This window comes from Sarcophilus harrisii, chromosome 1 (genome assembly GCF_902635505.1).
Source record: "Sarcophilus harrisii chromosome 1, mSarHar1.11, whole genome shotgun sequence".
Taxonomy (NCBI): domain Eukaryota; kingdom Metazoa; phylum Chordata; class Mammalia; order Dasyuromorphia; family Dasyuridae; genus Sarcophilus; species Sarcophilus harrisii.
In genome coordinates, this window is record NC_045426.1 from 450693442 (window position 1) to 450713450 (window position 20009).

The 20009-nt window shown below is 33.5% G+C and overlaps 1 protein-coding gene across 3 annotated transcripts in view; it reads right to left on the reverse strand.

Annotated features, from left to right (window-relative positions):
- Positions 1-20009, reverse strand: part of SULF1 (sulfatase 1) — a 196098-nt gene continuing 176089 nt past the window's right edge. For all 3 annotated transcript variants that reach the window (XM_023495970.2, XM_031946284.1, XM_031946285.1), the window contains 9 exons: positions 17463-17718; positions 16052-16148; positions 15102-15196; positions 14700-14765; positions 13405-13577; positions 11397-11539; positions 11166-11289; positions 8428-8461; positions 1-119 (listed from right to left, as the gene is read on the reverse strand). In XM_023495970.2, coding sequence (XP_023351738.1) covers positions 89-119; positions 8428-8461; positions 11166-11289; positions 11397-11539; positions 13405-13577; positions 14700-14765; positions 15102-15196; positions 16052-16148; positions 17463-17718 — 1019 coding nt within the window. In that variant the 3' untranslated portion in view covers positions 1-88. The remainder of the gene's footprint in view (positions 120-8427; positions 8462-11165; positions 11290-11396; positions 11540-13404; positions 13578-14699; positions 14766-15101; positions 15197-16051; positions 16149-17462; positions 17719-20009) is intronic.

The following is a 20009-nucleotide window of genomic DNA, read 5'->3' on the forward strand; positions in this document are numbered from 1 at the left end:
GTTGTATCTGTATTCATAGGAGCTTTCATTTATATTATATAAAACTTCCAGTCCTTGCCAGTTGATGTCTTCGGTGAAGTTTGGCAGCTTAACCTTCCCATCCGTCCCATAACTGTCCTCTGTGAAAATACAAACAAGTTTGTGAAGACTCACATTGAAGACAAGAATTTCAATTCAGTAGCAGCTGCAATTTATTATTGTATGTCCAAAGCACTGCATTAAAAATAAACTTTTAGCAAGTCTCTTCCCAACAAATTTGGTATGGAAACAATAGTTTTAGTTTATAAAAGTGTTTGGGCAAAAGACCCAACCTGGAAAAAGAAGGGGATAGGGAGAAATTTCTGTTATTTGGAAGCATAATATAATGTAAAAAACTCTGGAGTAGAAGTGAGAATTCTCAACTCCACTATTCCCTATTGTAAACTTGGTCAAGTCACCAAAATATTTTATGACATGGTTTCCTAATTTTTCAAATGAATATAATAATACCTGTCCAACTTTATAGTGTTATTGGTAAGATCAAATAAGATATTTATAAAAAGTGATGTGAAAAATGATAAAATAGTTGATACAGGTAGTAATTATAGTATTTTAGAACTAGAACAAAAACAAAACTAGAATCCAAGTGAACACTTCTAACTCCTCATACTACATATATATTTATGTATATATATACATATGAAAAATATTTATATACTTATACTACTATATGTATTTCATCACATTTTTAACTCTACTTCCCTCTTTGAATGGTTAATGTGGTATATAATTTTACAAAGAGGCTTAAATGTTTTCTTCATTCTGATTGTTCCTTATTTTTTATATTTATATATTTTCTGTTCTTTTTCATATTGGTGTTTCACTACAGCAGACTATTTTAGTCCTGTAGATAAAAAACAAACAGGAAATGAACAAAGAAATCTTTTGAAAGAGCCAGTTAGAAAAATGGGTCAAGGTTGATGATGCTGAATTAGTCTGATTGCCCAATGATGTTCATCTCATTACTTTAGACAGATTATCAAGATAGGAAAAAAAAAAAAAAGGAATCAAAGGAATCTTTGCATCTCAATTTCCAAGTGTCATAGTGAAATTATGACCTAGCCCAAAGCAAAAGTATTATCTATTCTCCTGTCATTAGTCTTCAATGTCAATAACCCCCATCATTTCTGAAAAAACAAGGGGAGTGCAGCTATGACTGCTTGCAAGATTGTGTAAACAGTAATAAATTACAATATGAATAAGAAATTATCAGTTTATAATTATAATATTGTTTATCTTTTCTTTGCTTCTTCCTTTATATTTTTCTCTTTTTTCCCCTCAGAGTCTAATGAATATGAGAAAGTGAAAAGCCAATGATTGCTATTTGATTTGGGTCAGTCTATTGCTAACCATGATGGAATAGCATGATGTCCTGATTCTTATTCAGGAAGGTACCAATGAAGGATTGCTTCCCTTTTTGAAACCAATATCAGCTAAAAGAAAAAAAAAACCATTATGTTGTAATGTATGAAGCAAACAAGTTATAGTTTTGAAAAGTGAAGCTTACAAGATGAAGACTTTTTCTTGAAAGGAATTTAAAAAAAAACAAGTTTCATAACATCAATAATTTCTTAGGAAGTCATTTAGTTTTGGTTTTATAGAAAGGTTTGCGTTATCAGTCCATTTTACTTAGGCTAGCCTTCTTTTCTTTCTTCCTTCCTTCTTTCCTTCCTTCCTTCTTTCCTTCTTTCTTTCCTTCCTTCTTTTCTTCCTTTCCTTCCTTCCTTCCTTCTTTCCTTCCTTCCTTCCTTCCTTCCTTCCTTCCTTCCTTCCTTCCTTCCTTCCTTCCTTCCTTCCTTCTTTCTTTCCTTCCTTCCTTCTTTCTTTCCTTCCTTCCTTCTTTTCTTCCTTTCCTTTCCTTCCTTCCTTCCTTCCTTCCTTCCTTCCTTCCTTCCTTCCTTCTTTCTTTCTTTCTTTCTTTTTCTTTCTTTCTTTCTTTCTTTCTTTCTTTCTTTCTTTCTTTCTCTCTTCTTTCTTCCATTATCCTAAATCTTATTGGCAAGTTGCTTGACCCAATAAATCCTTTTGAATCATGAGAATCATGCATATTTATTCATATCTTTGTAGCCATTTCCCCTCTGGGATTAAAATCCACAAGAATCAAAAGTTCAAGAAAAGACTTTAATTATGGCTTCTGTAAGAAAGCTCATATCTAGCACTGAACAGAATTGATTTGGTAATGCTATAGTTATCTGCCACAATTGAAGAATGAGTTCTCTCACACACAAATTTCCCTAAAGAATACAGGTTCATTAAAAAAAAAAATGTGCCAAATACTTTAACTATTTCAGATGGTAATCCCAAAATGTGCTTTCCTGCACCTATTTCTCTGAAAATAATTTAAACTTTTTTTTTCATTAAAGTGATTTTCTACAGTATCCTTCTCTTTTTCCATTTTTTTCTTCTTTCTTATCTTGACTAATTATCCTGCTTTTTTTCTTCATGATTCTTGAGTTTTGTGATGTAATGTATGTAATGTAATGATGTAATAGCTGGGTTTTACAGTCATTGCTGGTCAAGAACCTTCCTTTATTTCTGTTTGGCTATTCAAATAATGATAACATCAGGCTGAATTTTTAGAGCTTTTCAGATATTTTTGTCACTGCTAACTATTCAAAGAGTTGCTTCTTTATTATCTGAGCTTCCTTAAATTAAAAAAAAAATAGCCTTTTGAGGTTCAGAGCTAGCTAGATGGTTGATATTCACACAAGAATAACCTTTAAATAAATGAAGCATTACAGTATTGAAATGTTCTCACATTTCAAACTTCATTAACATGTAGAAATCGAACTTTTACAGGGAGGTTGCCATCTTAGGAAGGTTGGATATAAACATCAAAAAAATTCCCTTTAACCTTGCATAGAGATGCAGACAGTAGGCAATAGGCCAACTGGGAATTTACAAGGTCTTATAACAGGTTATATTTACTTTACCTAGTTTTAGTTCAAATAATAGCATTAGATTTTTTTTGGCAAGACAATTAAGGTTAAGATATTTGTCTAGGGTAACACAACTGGTAATGTCAAGTATCTGAGGTATGATTTAAATTCATGTACTCCTGACTCCACTATATCATTAGCTACTCTTTGCATTTGATACTCAGATTTATTTGATAAAATAGATTATTGCGATAATTTATAGATTCAAAGTGCTGAAATATCTAATGTAATAAAAAACAAACAAAAAACTAAATGTTAAAAAAAGGACAGGTAATTGCTTATGATCAGTTAACATGAATAAAACCTAATACACAACTTTCCCATTATGCTCAATGACCATTTAGCAAATAGGTTACTCTGAATTCTATATATACCAATGTCAAGTACCACCATTTTGGAAATGAACTCTGTTTTTGACATTTGAATTTTTCTACTTGTGTTCAAGAGCATTATTTCTCTCAATTATTTTTCTTGACATTACAACAATTTAAAGGTAAATGTCATTTTTTTAGTTATCACAATTCTCCATTGATCTCAGATGTTCCTAAATCAAAACAACAATATAACTACAATATTCAAAAGATTCCATGTTTGAAAAACTTCTTTTCTTGTCTCAGTAAGAATATATAAACAATTCACAAGATAAATATGTGATCATTTAATAACTAGCTAATGTTGATGAATGATGATGATAACAATAGTGATCAAATGGAAATTTTCTTTAATGTCTGGTCAACTGGTGATACAATTTTTTCTGGGGCTATATGGTTGATTAATATTTGTTTTTAATTAAGGACATTGTCAGTTAAAATTTATCTCTTTCTCACATTGTTTTATTCAGCTAAAGGAGAGGTTCTTAGATTGGGGTTCATGAATTTGTTTTAAAATATATGTTAACTATTTTTCAATACAATTGGTATACTTTGTAATTCTATGTGTTTTATTTTATGCATTTAAGAACATTCTGAGAAAGGGATCAAGAGGTTTTACTAGACCACCAAAGGCGTCCATGGCACCAAAAAGGTTAAAAACTAAAGCTTGATATATATGTATATATATATATATATATATATATATATATATACATACATATATATATATATATCACCATTGCAAACTTAAATATAGGAATAATAATAATGCTGAGAGATATAATAGTTAGCACTTTTAAGGTTTGCAATGCATTTTAAATTAAGGGTGGGCAATCATAAGAAAAGAGAGAGAAGCATAGTTTTTGAGTCTGTGACTTGCTGAGAAACACCATCCAAGAAGAAAGCCTGGCACAGAGAGGTGCTGCTTTGCTGCAAATTATAAGTTGAAAAGGCAATAGAGAGATAAAGAGAGTGAGCCTGGCTACAAAACAAAGGGTGAAGTAGAAATAAAATGCTGGCAATCTCAGAGAAATCTCAGAGAGACTATCTCTCATAGCAGCTCTGACTTTATATGTGGAGGAGAACAATATTAATATTCTTATATAACATGGAAAAAGACAAAATAAAACCCAAGTAATTGAAGAATTACATGCCTATTTTTTCTCCAAAACAGAATGGTGAGAAAGCTCTCTGTTTTAGCCAAATTTATTTGCTGAAGTACTCTCTGAACTATCTTTTAAAAAAATTTTGGTTTCTCTCTTAAATTAGAAACTACTAGCCTGAGCTCATATGCTCATATGTCTTTTACCTGCATTAAAGGTCAACTAAAGCAATAAGTGAAAAAAAGCAAAATGATTTTGCTGAACTAGGAAATCAGGTTGTTTTGCCAGGGGCTTCTGAGTCACTGTTGCGAATAAAAAACTAAATTATTCCCTAAAAGAAGTCATACTTGAAAGACTATGGACCTAATAAGTCTAGCCCAATTAATTATATATATATATATATACATATATATATATGTATATATATATATAATGCATTTATGAAGACTTGTAGCCTTTCAAATGTCCTCATCTTGATTTCTACCACATCTTTAAAAGTCTTTTAAAATCCAATAATTTTATTATTGTAATAGATTGTAAATGTTTTAAAGATTTAAAGTCTGAAAGAATCATGATTAAGACTTAACAGCTCTTATTTCATATGTACCTAGGCAATGGGAAGAATGTCCAGTTTTACTTCCATAGTGATGGAGGAAGAAGGAAATTAAAATTGTGGGAGTGCTTTTGAGCGATTTAAAACAATATTGGTAATTGTCAAATCTGTTTTCTTTCACTGAAAATGCAGACAGGATATCAAGCAAGACAGCATCAAACACAACATTTTAGTGTCCAACAAATTTTCTCAGGCAATTAGGCAAATGATCTACCTGACTGTTCCCCTGATGACGCTACACTCCCTAGAAAACTTGTCCAATGATTTCATTTTCAACGGACTTGGACTATGGAGGCAGCACAGAATAATGGAAAAGCCCTAGATTGAGAGGATAGAAACCTGGGTTTCAGTTTAATTTCTGCTACTTTTGCCATTTGACCTTGGCAAGGTCTGAGTTTCCTTGCCTGTGTTGATACATAATAATTAAATACAATACTTATAAGGAAAGAAGTACAAACAAGAGCAAAATGTGAGCTATTATTAGTTTTTCCCAATTCCAAAAATCTTCTGATTTTATAATTCGTGTATAACCCCAGAATTGTTATTTTAGGGCTATTTTTGTTTGGATATCTATTTCATGGCATATGCTTTATCACATGTGATCCCTGCATGCTATCACCACATACCAGAGAATGAAGACCTTGTTCAAATATCATGGATGTATGGAGTATATAAAAATATAATTACTTTGCAGTTCCAATGCATTTCTTCCCTTTTTAGATTGCTCTATTGGTAAGTATGTTGAAAACCCAATGGCTAGCATGATTTCATGCTCCAAAGCCATAATGAGATTGTTGAAATAACCATACTATATGACATCATTTCATTTAGCACATCATTACTGAAAGGCAGTATCTAACTGCAAAATCCATAAAAATGATTAATTTGGTAGGAATTAGAGATATATAGGCTGATTTAATGCTTTGCATTTGAAGATACAACTTTGAGCCTGCTAATATGTTAAATAACTAATTCTTATTCCTTCCATCATAGTAATGTCATGAAAAATGTAAAAGAATGCAGAATAAAAATTCTTGAATTCTTTAATAAAGCTAGTCAGAAAATAACATTGTGGTGTAATAGATAGAGAACTATACTTGGAATCAGGAAAACCTGGTCCAAATGTCATCTCTAACACTTTCTTGCTGTGTGATCATGGAAAAGCCACAATCTCTATGAACCTCACTTTCCTAATCTTTCAAATGAGAGAGATAGTTTTCAAGGTTCCTTTAAGGTCAACATATATGATCCAGTCCCCTAGTGGATTCAAAAGAAGTGAAAGCCTAGTGTTAATGTTGATGTAAAACATTGTGCCCTGTTTAGGAAATCTAGTAAAAGGCAGAATCAAGAAGCTTTGTGTGAAGTTTTTCATGGTCTATAATCTCAATTCTAAGTCAACATATTATATGAAAATAGTTTAAAATGAATTCTTCCATTATGTCTAAACATGTATCCATAGTGATGCAAACGGGAAGGGGAAGGAAAGGATTGTGAAAGCAAGGGGAAGGAAAAAGGAGAGAGGGAGACACAATATCCATCCATTTTTTACCTCTTATTTATTACTCTCTTTCTCTTCTACCTTTAATACCCATCACTTATCACTTCTCTCTATGTCTCTCTCCATCAATTGTTATCTACTCATACTTCTATTTTTATTTCTCTATCAATTTATCACCTAATCCTATTTATCTATTTCTACATCTATCACCTATTTATCTATCTTTACTTATCATCTATTTCTATATCACCGATCATCCAACTTATCTATCCACCTATTTATCATCTATTTCTAAATCTCTAGATCATCTCTATCAATCATTGATCATGTCTATTTCCACGTCATATATTATCTATTTTTACCTCTATTTCTATCTCTTCCATCTCTATTTTTGTTTTTATCAGATACTTATCTCTATTAATAATATCTGATCTTTCTGTCTATTCCAAAAGTACACTGAGAAATTGCTTCCTTTTTATTTTCTTTTTTTCTCTTCAGCTCTCCCAATTGACAGTAAGCTTTTCCAGTTGGAGCCCTGGCTGCATTGGCTCTCTGGTTTTAGTATCATAAAATATGTTTTTTTAATCACTATGAGTCCTATAACAACACAGATTGTAATCTCCCTTTTCTTTAACAGACGTTCTGTATGATATGTTGTGGTTAAAGGAGAAAGCAAAATCATCTACAGGATAAGCTTATGGAACTGAGCATCTATGAACTCATAAAGCCTGTCACTAGGGCCGTATTTGAAGCCCTTCAATCTTAGTAGAGCTGGGCTCACTAGAGCTTGTTCTCTTAAGATATAGCCAAGGTCACTGCCATGACACAATGAAACAGCGAACTTTTATTGTAGTGGGTAGATAACAGTTGATGCATTCAGTTTTCTTATTTGTCAAAATGAGGAAGCTTGACTGGATAGATGATCTTTAAAGGATCTTTCATCTCCCAATGATATCAGTCTATGTAGAAAAAACATTTTGGGGTTTGCTAATTCTTTCTTTCCTTCTCCTTCTTTTTGTCACCTTTGTCTTTTTGTTGTTGTTGTTGTTCAGCCATTCTTCAGTTGTGTCCAACTCCTCATGGCCCCATTTGGGATTTTCTTGACAAAGATACTCCAGCTCATTTTACAGATGAGGCAAATAGGGTTAAGTGACTTGTCCAAGATCACACACTAGTAAGTGTCTGAGGCTGCTGTTTTTGAACTCCTAACTCTAGGCCTGGGACACTCTCTAATGTGCCACTTTAGGATTAGACATCAATATTTCTCAACATCCTTTTGAAGCTTAGTTTCTAGGATTTACTAAGTGGTAATATCTAAGGTCTTCTTTGTTTTTTCCCCATTCTTTTCTTTAAAATTCTCATTACTACTGATGCCTAGAAACATTTTTAAACTTATATTTAGGAAATCTTTCCAGATAATTAACTGCTATGAAATTTCCGAGTACTTAGAGAACAACCCTCCCCCTTCCAAAGCGACTCATTTTTTGTTTTCCTCTTAGATATTGTTCTCCACATTCTGTAGTTATATATATTTTCCTGTAGTTATATATATACACACACACACACACACACATATATATATATACACACATATATATATATTTATATATAAAGTTTTCAAAAATCATCATGGAATAAGTTAAGTGTGCTGGTTTATGCTTTACTGTGAGTGAGGGGAGCTAAGTGCATAATTTCTTTTGAAATCAATGACAAAATGCAGTGTAGGATGCTGTTAGAACTTGCATGCACCACAAGCTAGCACTTCTTTGTACAACATGGCAAGGAATAATCATTAGTTGAAATGAACTGGATCATGCAATTATTGGGAAAGCAGCTGCTGGGGAGAATAAAAAAGTCTGAATACCTGTGTGGATCATAGCTTCCTCCATCTTTATTTCCTGATATAGGAAAATACAAGAGTAACTTATGTTAGTGTTTAAATCTGCAAAAACCATTCACAATGTAGTATTCTATGTGTATCATCTAATTCCTAGAAAGAAATACATTTATTATATATGGACAGGCCTGAAGTCCAAGAGAAGTTTTTGACAAGCTGGGTTCAAACTAGGGGCTGAAAATGATACTTTTGAAAAAGTTTTAAGTTAGAAAACAGAAAACAGAAAATTTCCATGAAAACAGAATGAGAAAAAGTAAGAAAATTACATTTAAACACAAGAAGAAATTTCCTTCAGAAGTTCACATAGATCTTTGTGTTTAGTAGTCAGTACATTGAAAAAGACTTAGCAATAATGATTTCTCTTAGTACTGGTTTAATTGGCACATGGGGCCTTTCAGTGCTACCGAGATTTGGAATTCTTTCCATGTTATCTCATCACTGTGAAAACTACAAACATCATCAAATTATCTACTTATACTGTAGGCATAATAGTTATGAAATTTTCAAGTACTGTGTCATGGAAAGAAGAAGTCAAAGGACTGGAAATTAAGCCCTGACTATGCCATTTCCTCACTAAGTTTTCTTAGACAAGTCATTTGTCTCTCTAAGCCTTTGTTTGTTTATCTGTAAAATGGGGATAATAAGACTCACAGCACTAAACTCTCAGAATTATGAGGACCAAGTGAAATACCATAAAGTGAAATACTTTGTAAAACTTAATATCCTCCATAAATACCAGTTATTGTTATTCAGACCTCAGCAAGAATGGCAATATCTCTTTAATGGAGACTGTAATTATATAGAAAGGCAGGACATTATCCCAATTTCCTTGCAGCTGACCATTAATTATTCTCATTCAAATATTAGCTGATAACTAAAGTATAACTCTTTCTTTGGAGTTCTTATATTTCACTAGGGCCTCTTGATGAGATCTTTGGGACCTGAATAAAATTGTAATGGTGAAATAATCTAGAGAAGAGTTGATATTTTGGAGTAGGTGACCAACCACCTAATATATCTTCCTGAACTGCATGGAATTAACCAACTGACAACTCAGAAGCACAAGTAATCAACCTGAGAACAGGTTATCCCCAAATGACTCAGCTATTTACAAAAATGGTTTCTTTTTGGCAGTGTTTCTCATTGCTAGTTTTCTTGACTTTTTCCCATACAATGGTAAGTCTGATTGCTTTCCTTATCTTTCTATTCTTCCCTATTTCCTCTATAGTTATTAAAACATGGGAAATAGAATCTATATAGTAACATTTCTGAATAATAAAGGAAGATATACAGGGCATGGTCATTAGCCATGAAAGATGGGGGCAGGGACACGAGGACAACTTGTTTAGTAGTACCCTGGGAGAAAATGAGTTGATTAGTACAGTACTACACCCTAGGGAGGAAATAATCTGACTGATTCCACACAGACCCATTTACTCTGTCTAGATCCCAACTTAATGAGCTGTTCAAGAAGCTCTAATTTCAGATACTATTCCAACTGATTGTTTGAAATTTTCATTAAGGAGCATGGGAGACACTTGCAAATGAGTCTAATTCACTTTGTCAGATGAACTGGAACTCTTCTGGGTCAATTCCAACTGCAAATTGGTGACCCTGTTATTGTCTGAGCTAGCCCAGTGCCCTTAAAGAAAGAGGATACCTTCATTTACTTAAAGTAGAGCTCATGCTGTTGACAAGAATAACAAACAAACCCCCAAAGCTTTCATTCCTGTTAACCCATCCTCCCATAGATGCCTCTTCTGGGAATCAAAGCTTGTTAACAAAATTGGACCCGTTGGAGAGAGTGAAGTGAAACTCTTATGAACTCTGCAAGGCAATTGCATTGCATTTCATTAATGCCTTCCTCCAAACTGGGATATTGAATCTGATCATGAACTGCCTTGAGTTTTCTAAAGTTTTTTTTTCCATATATACAAATGTTTCAGATGAAGCTTACTTGGTAATAAGGGAATTAAAATAACATCTTTGAAATATGGAAAAATTGTACACATATGTGATATATATGTATGTAGATAATGAATTATATCTCTACATATATGTATATCTACATAAATATGTATAAGTGTGCAGATGTATACATGATATACACATCTATATTTCTATTTCTTTCTCTTTCTCCCATAGTAAGCACTTAGCAAATGGTTACTTTTTATATTATTTTAGTAGAAATAGATCTGTCTATGTATCTATCTATCTGATAGATATGGGTAAAAAACTTGGTTTCAAAGGCAAGAAGACATGAAGTCAGGTCCTGCTTTTTATACATACTGACTGTATGTCAAAACACACAGCTAATCTTAGTGCAAGTATAGCCCTGGACAATGTCATTTAAGCGTTTTTTTGTGTGTTTTAGATCAATGGTATCAAACTCAAATTGAAACCAGAGTCTAATTTTCTGTGTACAGAAGAGTCCCTGCAGGCCATATGTTGACTTAGTTTTAAAATGTTATATTGTCTTTATTTTATTATCTTTTTGTTTATTTTGTTCAATATTTTTAATAACATTTTAATCTGCTTCAGGCAGCACTGGGGAGAACTGGACACAGACCTCACATTCAACACTTCTGCTCTAGGCAATTCTCAAAGACTAAGATGCAGAGTCCATAGAGCTCAGCATTGCTTTGTGCTAATGAAATCCCACAAATCCTATCCTTTCCATATATATATATAATCTTCTCCCTTACCTGCTTCAAGTCCTTTAGGCCTTGGATTGCATTGTTTATAACCCTGACAGCTTCTCAGTTCCATCAGTTGTACATGCAACTGATTCAAGATGCCTCTTTCTACTGTGTGGACTGTATTTGTGAGCTGGAAGTAAGAGAATAAGAAGGATCAGGCTGAGAAAATTAACCCAAATTCTCTCTTTAATTTTCAATTTCTTATAATCTTCAAAAAAAGGAAAGGGCTTTGTTTACCTGGTAGGGATCTGTATTCATATCAAAGTATTCCAAGAAGCCAGTAGCAAACTCACAGAAAAGAAAGTTGTGTGTCTCGTTGACTGTTCGTAAACACCAGTAGGTATTGTTGTTTGAGCTTGTGCAGGCACAGAAAGATCCCACTGTTAGGAAGGGAAAAAATGAATGAAGCTTAGGTGGACCACTGTTGTAGAATTTCTTTAAACTATAAAGTTTTATCAGATTTAAACCTGGTTCCCAACTTGATTTCTTTCTCTGCTCCCTGGCTGATGCCACTATTTTAGAACTTGCAGGTAAGGTAGTACTTTCCTGATTGGTGAGTGAGGGAAACATGTCTATAGAGATGGCTCAGGAATCCTCATGATGGGATTGCACATATATAAACTTTATATAATTCTTAACTTTTTAGGGATCAAGGAAAGAAGGAAAGGAGGAAGAAAATTTGGAAATCAATTTAATTTAAAAATGAATGTTAAAATTGTTTTTATATGTAATTGAAAAAAAACTATTAAAAAAAGAATCTTCATAATGCTTTACCATTCTTGTGATTTCTAAGACCAAAACATGCTTTCTTAGACATCTGGTCTTCTATATGATTAGTCTCTCTTTATTGCCTTTTTCCTCAAAGGCAGGGAATGTATTTTGTATCTGTATCTAGCACATATCACAGTGCTTGGCATATAGTAAACACTTGCTAAATAATTTCTTATTGATTGATTTATATAGAAAGAACAACTGGTCTTTCTGGGTTGGAAGATGAGCACTCCTCCCCATTGGTTATTTTTCTGGTACCAATGAAAATGAATCTAGTACCATCTGGGAAAGGGCTGGCCACGACATGAAAATGTGGTATGTGTTGTATTACAGTGGTCACTGCCTACACATGTTTATTAGTGTGTGAATTGAAAACTCCATATAGCAGGGGTTCTTAAACTTTTTTTTTCTGTATGTCATGATCTACTTTGTCAATCTGGGAAAGTTCATGGACCCCTTCTCATAATGTTTTTAAATACATGAAATGAAATATGTAGGATTACAAAGGAAATCTATTATATTGAAATAGTTATCAAAATATTTAAAACAACAACAAACTCCAGTTGCGAAACCCTACCTTAGAGAAACAAAGACCTAGTAAATGAACATGGAGACATGTCAGGAGAGCCCCCTCTCTTAGTTATATTTGATGCAGGCCCTAGGCAGGGAGTCTTTGGGTAAGGCAGTATAGGGACAGCACCAGTAATAAACCTAAGGAGGGGATATAGTATTTTCATTTTCTCCTCTGATGTGTTAGCTATGTAAGAATATAAGGGAAGAAGGATAATAAGCTAAAATTCAAAAGTTAATTTTGAGAATTTTGCTCTCAATAAGACTAAATCCTTTCAAATATTAAAAATCTTCATTTATTGTATTTATTGTTCCTGTTTGCTTATCATTCTTTAGTATCTACAAAATCAATATAGACACTACATGTATTTTTAGAATTATAGGGTCACTGAAGGTTCTTATAGAGCAATGAATCCAACTGACACCACAATAGAAATTCTCTCTATAATATCCTTGATAAGTAGTCATCCAGTGTCTGCTTGAAGACCCTTAGTAATGAGGATTGTACTATATTATCAGTACTACAATTAACCTTAGTCATAATTCTAAGGGTTAGGAATTTTTTCCTTGAATGGAAAATAATTTATATGCAAGCCAATGAAAAAAATGTAAGGATTCATTTCCTTTTAAAAAGTGCACATTTTGCCTTATAGTTAATATACATCAAATATTTGCTATTTTATTTTGGATATACAATTTAAACTAAATGGAAACATTTGTGGGCAAGGAATATGTATTATTCTAAGATAGGAATCTGGGATAAAATTAGCCTTGCCACATAAAATTACGTAAGAAAAAAATCAAACTATCTAATTTGCCTTGATCAAAAATAATAAAAAAAATTCCTTTTGAATCTGCACAGATTCTTGGATTAAGTAACATACATGAAAAAAGAAAGTCTTACAGTTCCAAAATGGTGCTGTTTGCCAGTGGTTATTGTCATGTGTGAAACAGGTAAGTCCAGGCAGGCTGCATTCATCCCCTTTCTTTTGTCTCTTCTTCTCTTTCCTCTCCTTCTTCCTTCTCCGATTCTCTTTGAAAAGCTGTAGTTTACTATCCACTTCTTGAGCAGTCTCTCTATTCAAAGAAAATAGATTTTGGAATTATTTAAAAGTAATTTTCTAAAAAAAATTTTAAAAAAAGATTCTCATTATGATTTCTACTATCTAGAGATGTCTAATTAAAAGAATATTCTTTCTCAACAATTTCAGTAAGAGTAAAGTAAACAGTAAAGTAAAAGTAAACATTGGTAGGCAGCAATCTTCTTAGAGTTTTGTAGGCTATGCAATCATTTGTGAAATGTTATTCCTCTATAGATTTCATTTTATATTGGCCTAGATATTTGATTTCATTAATAAAGAGTTCTTCTGGTCTAAACATTTTCTCCCTTGATGCAGATCAGTAACTTATCTGTATATAAAAAGCATAAAGAATGGTCTGGACACACGCAGAAATTGTTACTTTTGTGCCATAGCCAGATAGCTTGTATCTCTGACTGAGGCAGGTAGAATTTGAAACCATGTCTTCCTGACTTTAAAGCTGATGCTTTATACACTGTACTGTACTCTCTCCATTGTCTTGCTTATTTAACTCAGTAGAGTAAATGTGAAAGTCATTTTCATTCTTTAATTCTGCTGATCTGGACATTTTCTCATTCAGTCTCAAACTTCTTTTCAGAAAGTTTCAAATATCCCTTTTCTGTCCTCCTTTTTCTCCTCTCTTCTTTCCTCCTTCTCCCTTTGTTTATCTTTCTTCTTTCTCTTAAATAGTTTACAATTAAGTTCCCTTGCTTCCATTTCCCCTTGCCCCCATGCTGCATTCAATTCTGCTGTGGTGTAGCTGGAAACCTTGGAATTAGCTGAGGGGGTATGAACCAGACCTTCTTATCTGTTTTCTTACATGGCAATATAATGAAGGGAGCTAGGTGCTCCAGGGGATAGAGAATTGAATTACACTCTGATAATGGGCCTCAAATGAGTGATCTTGAATGAATGTATTCTCGTGATACTTTGAGGTGATGTCTCAACCTATTGTTTTTCCCTTTCTAGGGGAAGTCCTATAGCAATACTTGGTACATAGTAAACATTTGCATTCTTTGCTGATGGTCCCTTAAAAAATTGGGAAGTTGCCACTTTACACACTGTTTCCTTCTACGTTTCTACTCCCCACTCCCTAATTATATCCAATGGGCCCACTTACTTGAACGGGTGAAGGTGACTCTTCAATTTCTCTTGGGCTTTCACACCTTTTTCTTTATTATAATAGCTACAGGCAACAGGATTAAAAAGTGAGTTTTCATACATTTCCATTTGATTACATTTAATTCATTTCTGTAAACAAAGCAAAAAATAGAAAGATAATATGGCTACTCTGGGTAAATGCTTCTGTTTAAAGGGACTGTGCCTTATACCTACTGCTTAGATTTATAGTGCATTTAATTTTATTTAAATAGCTTTAGTCATTACTATGTGCAATAGCACATTAAACATAATAAGCTTAGTAATAGATATAACCCTTGCTATAATAACCTCAGCCAGTACCAATAGCTAATGAGTTTCTAGAGCAGATGTTACCAGCAGGCTGCAGCAAAGAAGCCATTACCTCTGCTTGTTACAATCACATTCATCAGGCTTTCTTCTCTTTAGATGTCCTCTCACTTCTCTTAAATTCTTAATTTTATCTTGGAGAGCTTCAATCTGAGGAATACATTGGGGATTAATTACATTTTAAGGCCAATGACCCTTTTGGATATTCTTTTGAGCAAAATGCTTTCTCAGTTCAGTTATTATTTTTTTTTTTCTATCACCAAAAGCATTCGTTAAACCACTCGAAAAATTTTGGCTTATGCTGAAAAAAAAATCACAGTACTCTATACATTCTATCAAAGGTGGAACACTTTTTACATTTAATGAATATTTGTTTTCTAAAAGATGCATGGTATTACTGGCCTAGAAAGAATTTAAAAAATACACTAAATCATCCTTTATTTGTTTCCTCAAAGGGTTTTATGGTATGGTGGAAAGAGCAGATCCCAAGGCAGGGAGAGCTAACTTTAGATTCTGGCTCTGCTTACACGTCCTTGTGGTTTAAGCTGGATCAAATTATTTTATTTTTTCTGAACCTTGCTTACTGTGTGACCTTAAAACAGTCACAATACTCTTGGGGCCTCTGTTTCTTTAATCTGTAAAATGGAAATAATAATAGTAATAACAATAATAATAACAACAATAATGCTTATCTTCAGGTTTGATGGAAAGATCAAATGAAATAATGTGTATGGTGTTTTGCAAACCTTAATATTCCATACAAATACTAGCTATTATTAAGTGGTTACTACAGGCAAGATCCTGTTAGATAATGATATTAATACTTGCAGTTTCCTATTCACAGAGTTGTTGATGAAAGGAGAAAGGAGTTGTTATTATTATGGGTAGCATTTTACATGTAATTACAGTACATACTAAGTATGACAACACTCATCAAGTGAACAATAAAAATAGTTTCTTAGCCATCCAGTTGGATTTGTAATAGATGTTTAAATCCCAGCTAACCTCCTTATCGATGTATGCCTTGTGATCTTTCCAGGCTCTGGCTGATTGATAGAGTTCTCTCTCACAATGGATTGTGTCATTTGGAAGAATAAAACACCTATGGAAAAGACCAAATGTTAGATGTGAGGAAAACTTTATTTTTTTCCCCCGAACCATTTTATTTAGATACAAGCATCAATACAAGAATACAAGCTGATCAATAGATAATTATAAATGTAACGACTCCGAACTATAAATGTGAGTATCTAGGAGGGGTCAGTGGGAATCACTGCTAAGAGCACAGCCAGAATTAATACTATTCCCAAAATACACAAAACAACAAAAAAGAAAATTTAGCTTAGAAAACATCAGCTTATACATCTGAAGAAGTAATTGGGATGGGGGGGCATTGATAGAAAATATTAATATGAGATTTTGAAATGTTGCAAAAAAGGACTTCAAAAATCATTTAATTAAAAGGACCATATCTACCTATAATCCTTCTCTATTAAGATCATATTTTAACAAATCCATTCTTTAATGCCACAAAGAAAGAGTTAGGGAGATAAGGAAGATGGGTTGATCAATAAGAAATGGGGAAACAACAAGATGGTTAAAAAGTATGACTGCTTTTTAGTACTATAAAGATTATAGAATGCAATAATTAAATTTTTATGGCTAAGCAGTGCTCTCCTTGTAACACAGAAGGATAAGGTAATGATAAGGAAATTATAAAACATTCCTCCAAAGGTGGGTTTTTTTAAGTGAAGATGGTTAGATAGAGGCAATACTAGCCCTTTGCTGAAACTCTTTATTCCTTAGATTTTTCTCATGGGCTCAGCCTTCAAAAAGCAAGAATTCATGCTAGACTAGCTGGGTGCCAATCTAATTAACTCAAGTATTTCTCCTCCCTAATTCCATTCCCCTATCTACTCTATTTCCCTGGATACCCATCTAGGAGACCCCACTTTCTGATTATGTCTCAGCTACCATCACCACAAGAGTAATACAGCAGATTCTGACTAATAACAACCACATACCCAGGAAAAAGTGTTGGTTTAGTAGTGCAAATAATTATCCCCATCTGTTTTCTCTTCTCTCAGAACCCCCTGTGGTGATAGCAGCTCAAGGGCATATGCTCCATGCCTGCTATGTTAAGATATAGCAATATTATTGTGGCTTCTTGAATTCCCAATGGAATATGCCTGAATATGAAACTGAATCAAAATCAGACCCTGAACACTTCTGTTCCCTGGATCCCCACTGTTTATTTAGCCACTAGCTGCTAACCAATGCCAATTGTTCTCCCACTAAAGCTGAAGTACATTTCTTTCTTGTAATGGTATGAAGAAAGCAACAATAATAATAATAACAATAATACACTTCAAGTTAACTCGAAAATCAATTTATCTGAATATCTAGGCATCCATACTTATGTGTCACTCGGACAGTGTCTGATTGTCCCACTGTGTTAGGACCATCGGCCAGCATTAATTCACCATCACCAACATCTGCAGCAGCATTGTGGACTCCTGGAGATTTAAGGCCTTGATCATGGCGCTTTGAAACACTTCTTGGGCGTAACAGTTGCAGCTCTTCTTCCTCTAAGTTTATATCATATATTTCTCCTTCAAATTCCACAGATAGGGAGCGGGTTTGACGAGTGTGGACAAACCTTGGCTTATATTCTGTAAGGAGGGAAAGGCAATTTAATGCTAATACCAAGATACAATTGTATAGCTTAAGAAAATGGAAAGAATGAGATGGTAATTTGGGATGGCAGATCCCTGTGAAAGTGGAAAATACTCATACTTTGTATAGATTCCCCAGCAAATTGAAATATTTAAGCATGTGGTTAGGGTTAGGGTTAGGGTATACATTTTGGTTTGGTTTAAAGTTAGGGTTTGAGCTAACTGAAATTAGTTTTTACATGTTAAACAGTCCAACAGGGTAGGACTATAATAACATATACTATTAGTCCTGTTGATAGAAATATAGATATGCTTATATGAGTGTGTGTGTATGTGTATCTGCATATGTGTGAGTGTATCTTAGCATAAATGGTAGAGAATAACTCAGTGAAGAAAATGCTAACTTTTAAAGACATTTAACAATCAACCTATTATTACTATCTTGCAGTTAGCTGAAGGATAATGATGTCAAAATTGGGGAAAAGTGTTAGGACTCAATATATATCTTTGACAACTATCTTTTATCAGTTTTTTGAGAGGCAATATAGTATACTGAACAGGGAATGTGCATTGAAATCATGAAGAGCCAGGTTAAAGTCCTGTCCCTAACAAAATCTAACTCAATGAACAAAGACAAGTCATCAATTTCTTGGGCAATTCTAAAAGTTTTTTTTTTTTTTTTTTTAAAGAGGAGTTTATTGATTTACAATAGTAGGGAATTTCCTACATCAGTGGAACTATAGGCTTGGATTAAATCACAGCTCCTGTGCCTTATATGTTATTTACCTTTGTTGTTATTTTGCCTTTGTACATGAGATTAGCCATGTGAGACCTAGTTTTGGTGTGAGCCATCAATGTCTCTTGCTTGGACTACTTTGATAGACTTGTGGCTGCATCAGATTTGTCTCTATTTTAATCTACTTTTCAATTCAGTTGCCAAAGTAATTTTCTTAAAGCATTGGTCTGATCATGTCATCCTGCCACTCGATAAATTCCAGTGGATTTCCTATTATTTCAGGGTCAAACATAAAAATCTTTTGTCTTAAAAAAAATCTTCACAATGTAATTCTTTTCTACTTTTCCAGCCTTCTTATTCTTTATTCCACTCAGAGTACCCTACGATCAAGAAACATGTACCTACTTGCTTTCTTTCTATTCCTCACACACTACATGGATCTCTCAACTCCAAGCCTTTGCATTGGTCATCCCCTCTCCCTAGAATGTTCTCACTCCTCGCTTTTTAGTTTCCTTCAACATTCAGCTCCCATGCCATGTTTGCTTTCTTTCCCTCACTGCTAGTACGTTCCCTCTGGGATTATCTTCTATTTATATTTCATATTGTCTTGTGTGTACATAGTTATTTGTGTGTTGTTTAGAATATGAGCTCCTTGATGGTAAGGATAATGATTTTATCTTTCTTTGTATTTCTTTGTTATCTGTATTACTTAAGACAAGTGCTTGGTACCCAATAAATGTTTAATATTGTTTGGTAACTAACTCTGAGGGACCACCTCACACCTATCAGATTGGCTAATATGACACAAAAAAGAAAAATGATAAATATTGGCAGAGATGTGGGAAACCGGGAATGCTAATGCACAGCTGATGAAGTTGTGAACTGATCCAACCATTCTGGAGAGCAATTTGGAACTGTGCCCAAAGGATTATAAAACTGTGCATGCCCATTGATCCAGCAATACCATTACTAGATCTGTATTCAAAAGTTTTTTTTTAAAGGAATGTAGAAAAATATTTATAGCAGATCTTTTGTTGTAGCTAGGAATTGAAATTGAGGGGATGCCCAGCAATTGGGGAACAGACAAACAAGTTGTGGTATATAATTATAATGGAATACTATAAAAAATGACAAGAAGGTATGTTTCAGAAAAACCTGTCAAGATTTACAAGAACTGATACAAAGTAAAAAGAGCAGAACCAGGAGAATATTGTACACAGTATCAGCAGCATTGCATGATGAATAATGAATGACTTTATTTTTTTCACCAATACAATGATCCCAGACAATCCCAAAGGACTCATGATAAAAAATTCTATCTCCTTTCCAGAGAGAGAACTGATATTGTCAATACAGAAATGAAGCATGCTATTTTTCTGTCTCTCTCTCTCTTTCCCCCTTCCTTCCTTCTTTCATTTGTTTTCTTGCATAAAGTGACTAATATGGAAATATTTTACATGACTGCACATGTGTAACATATCAGATTGCTTACTGTTTCAGGGAAGAGAGAAGAGAGGAAAGGAGGGATAGAATTTTGAATGAAATTTCTTTT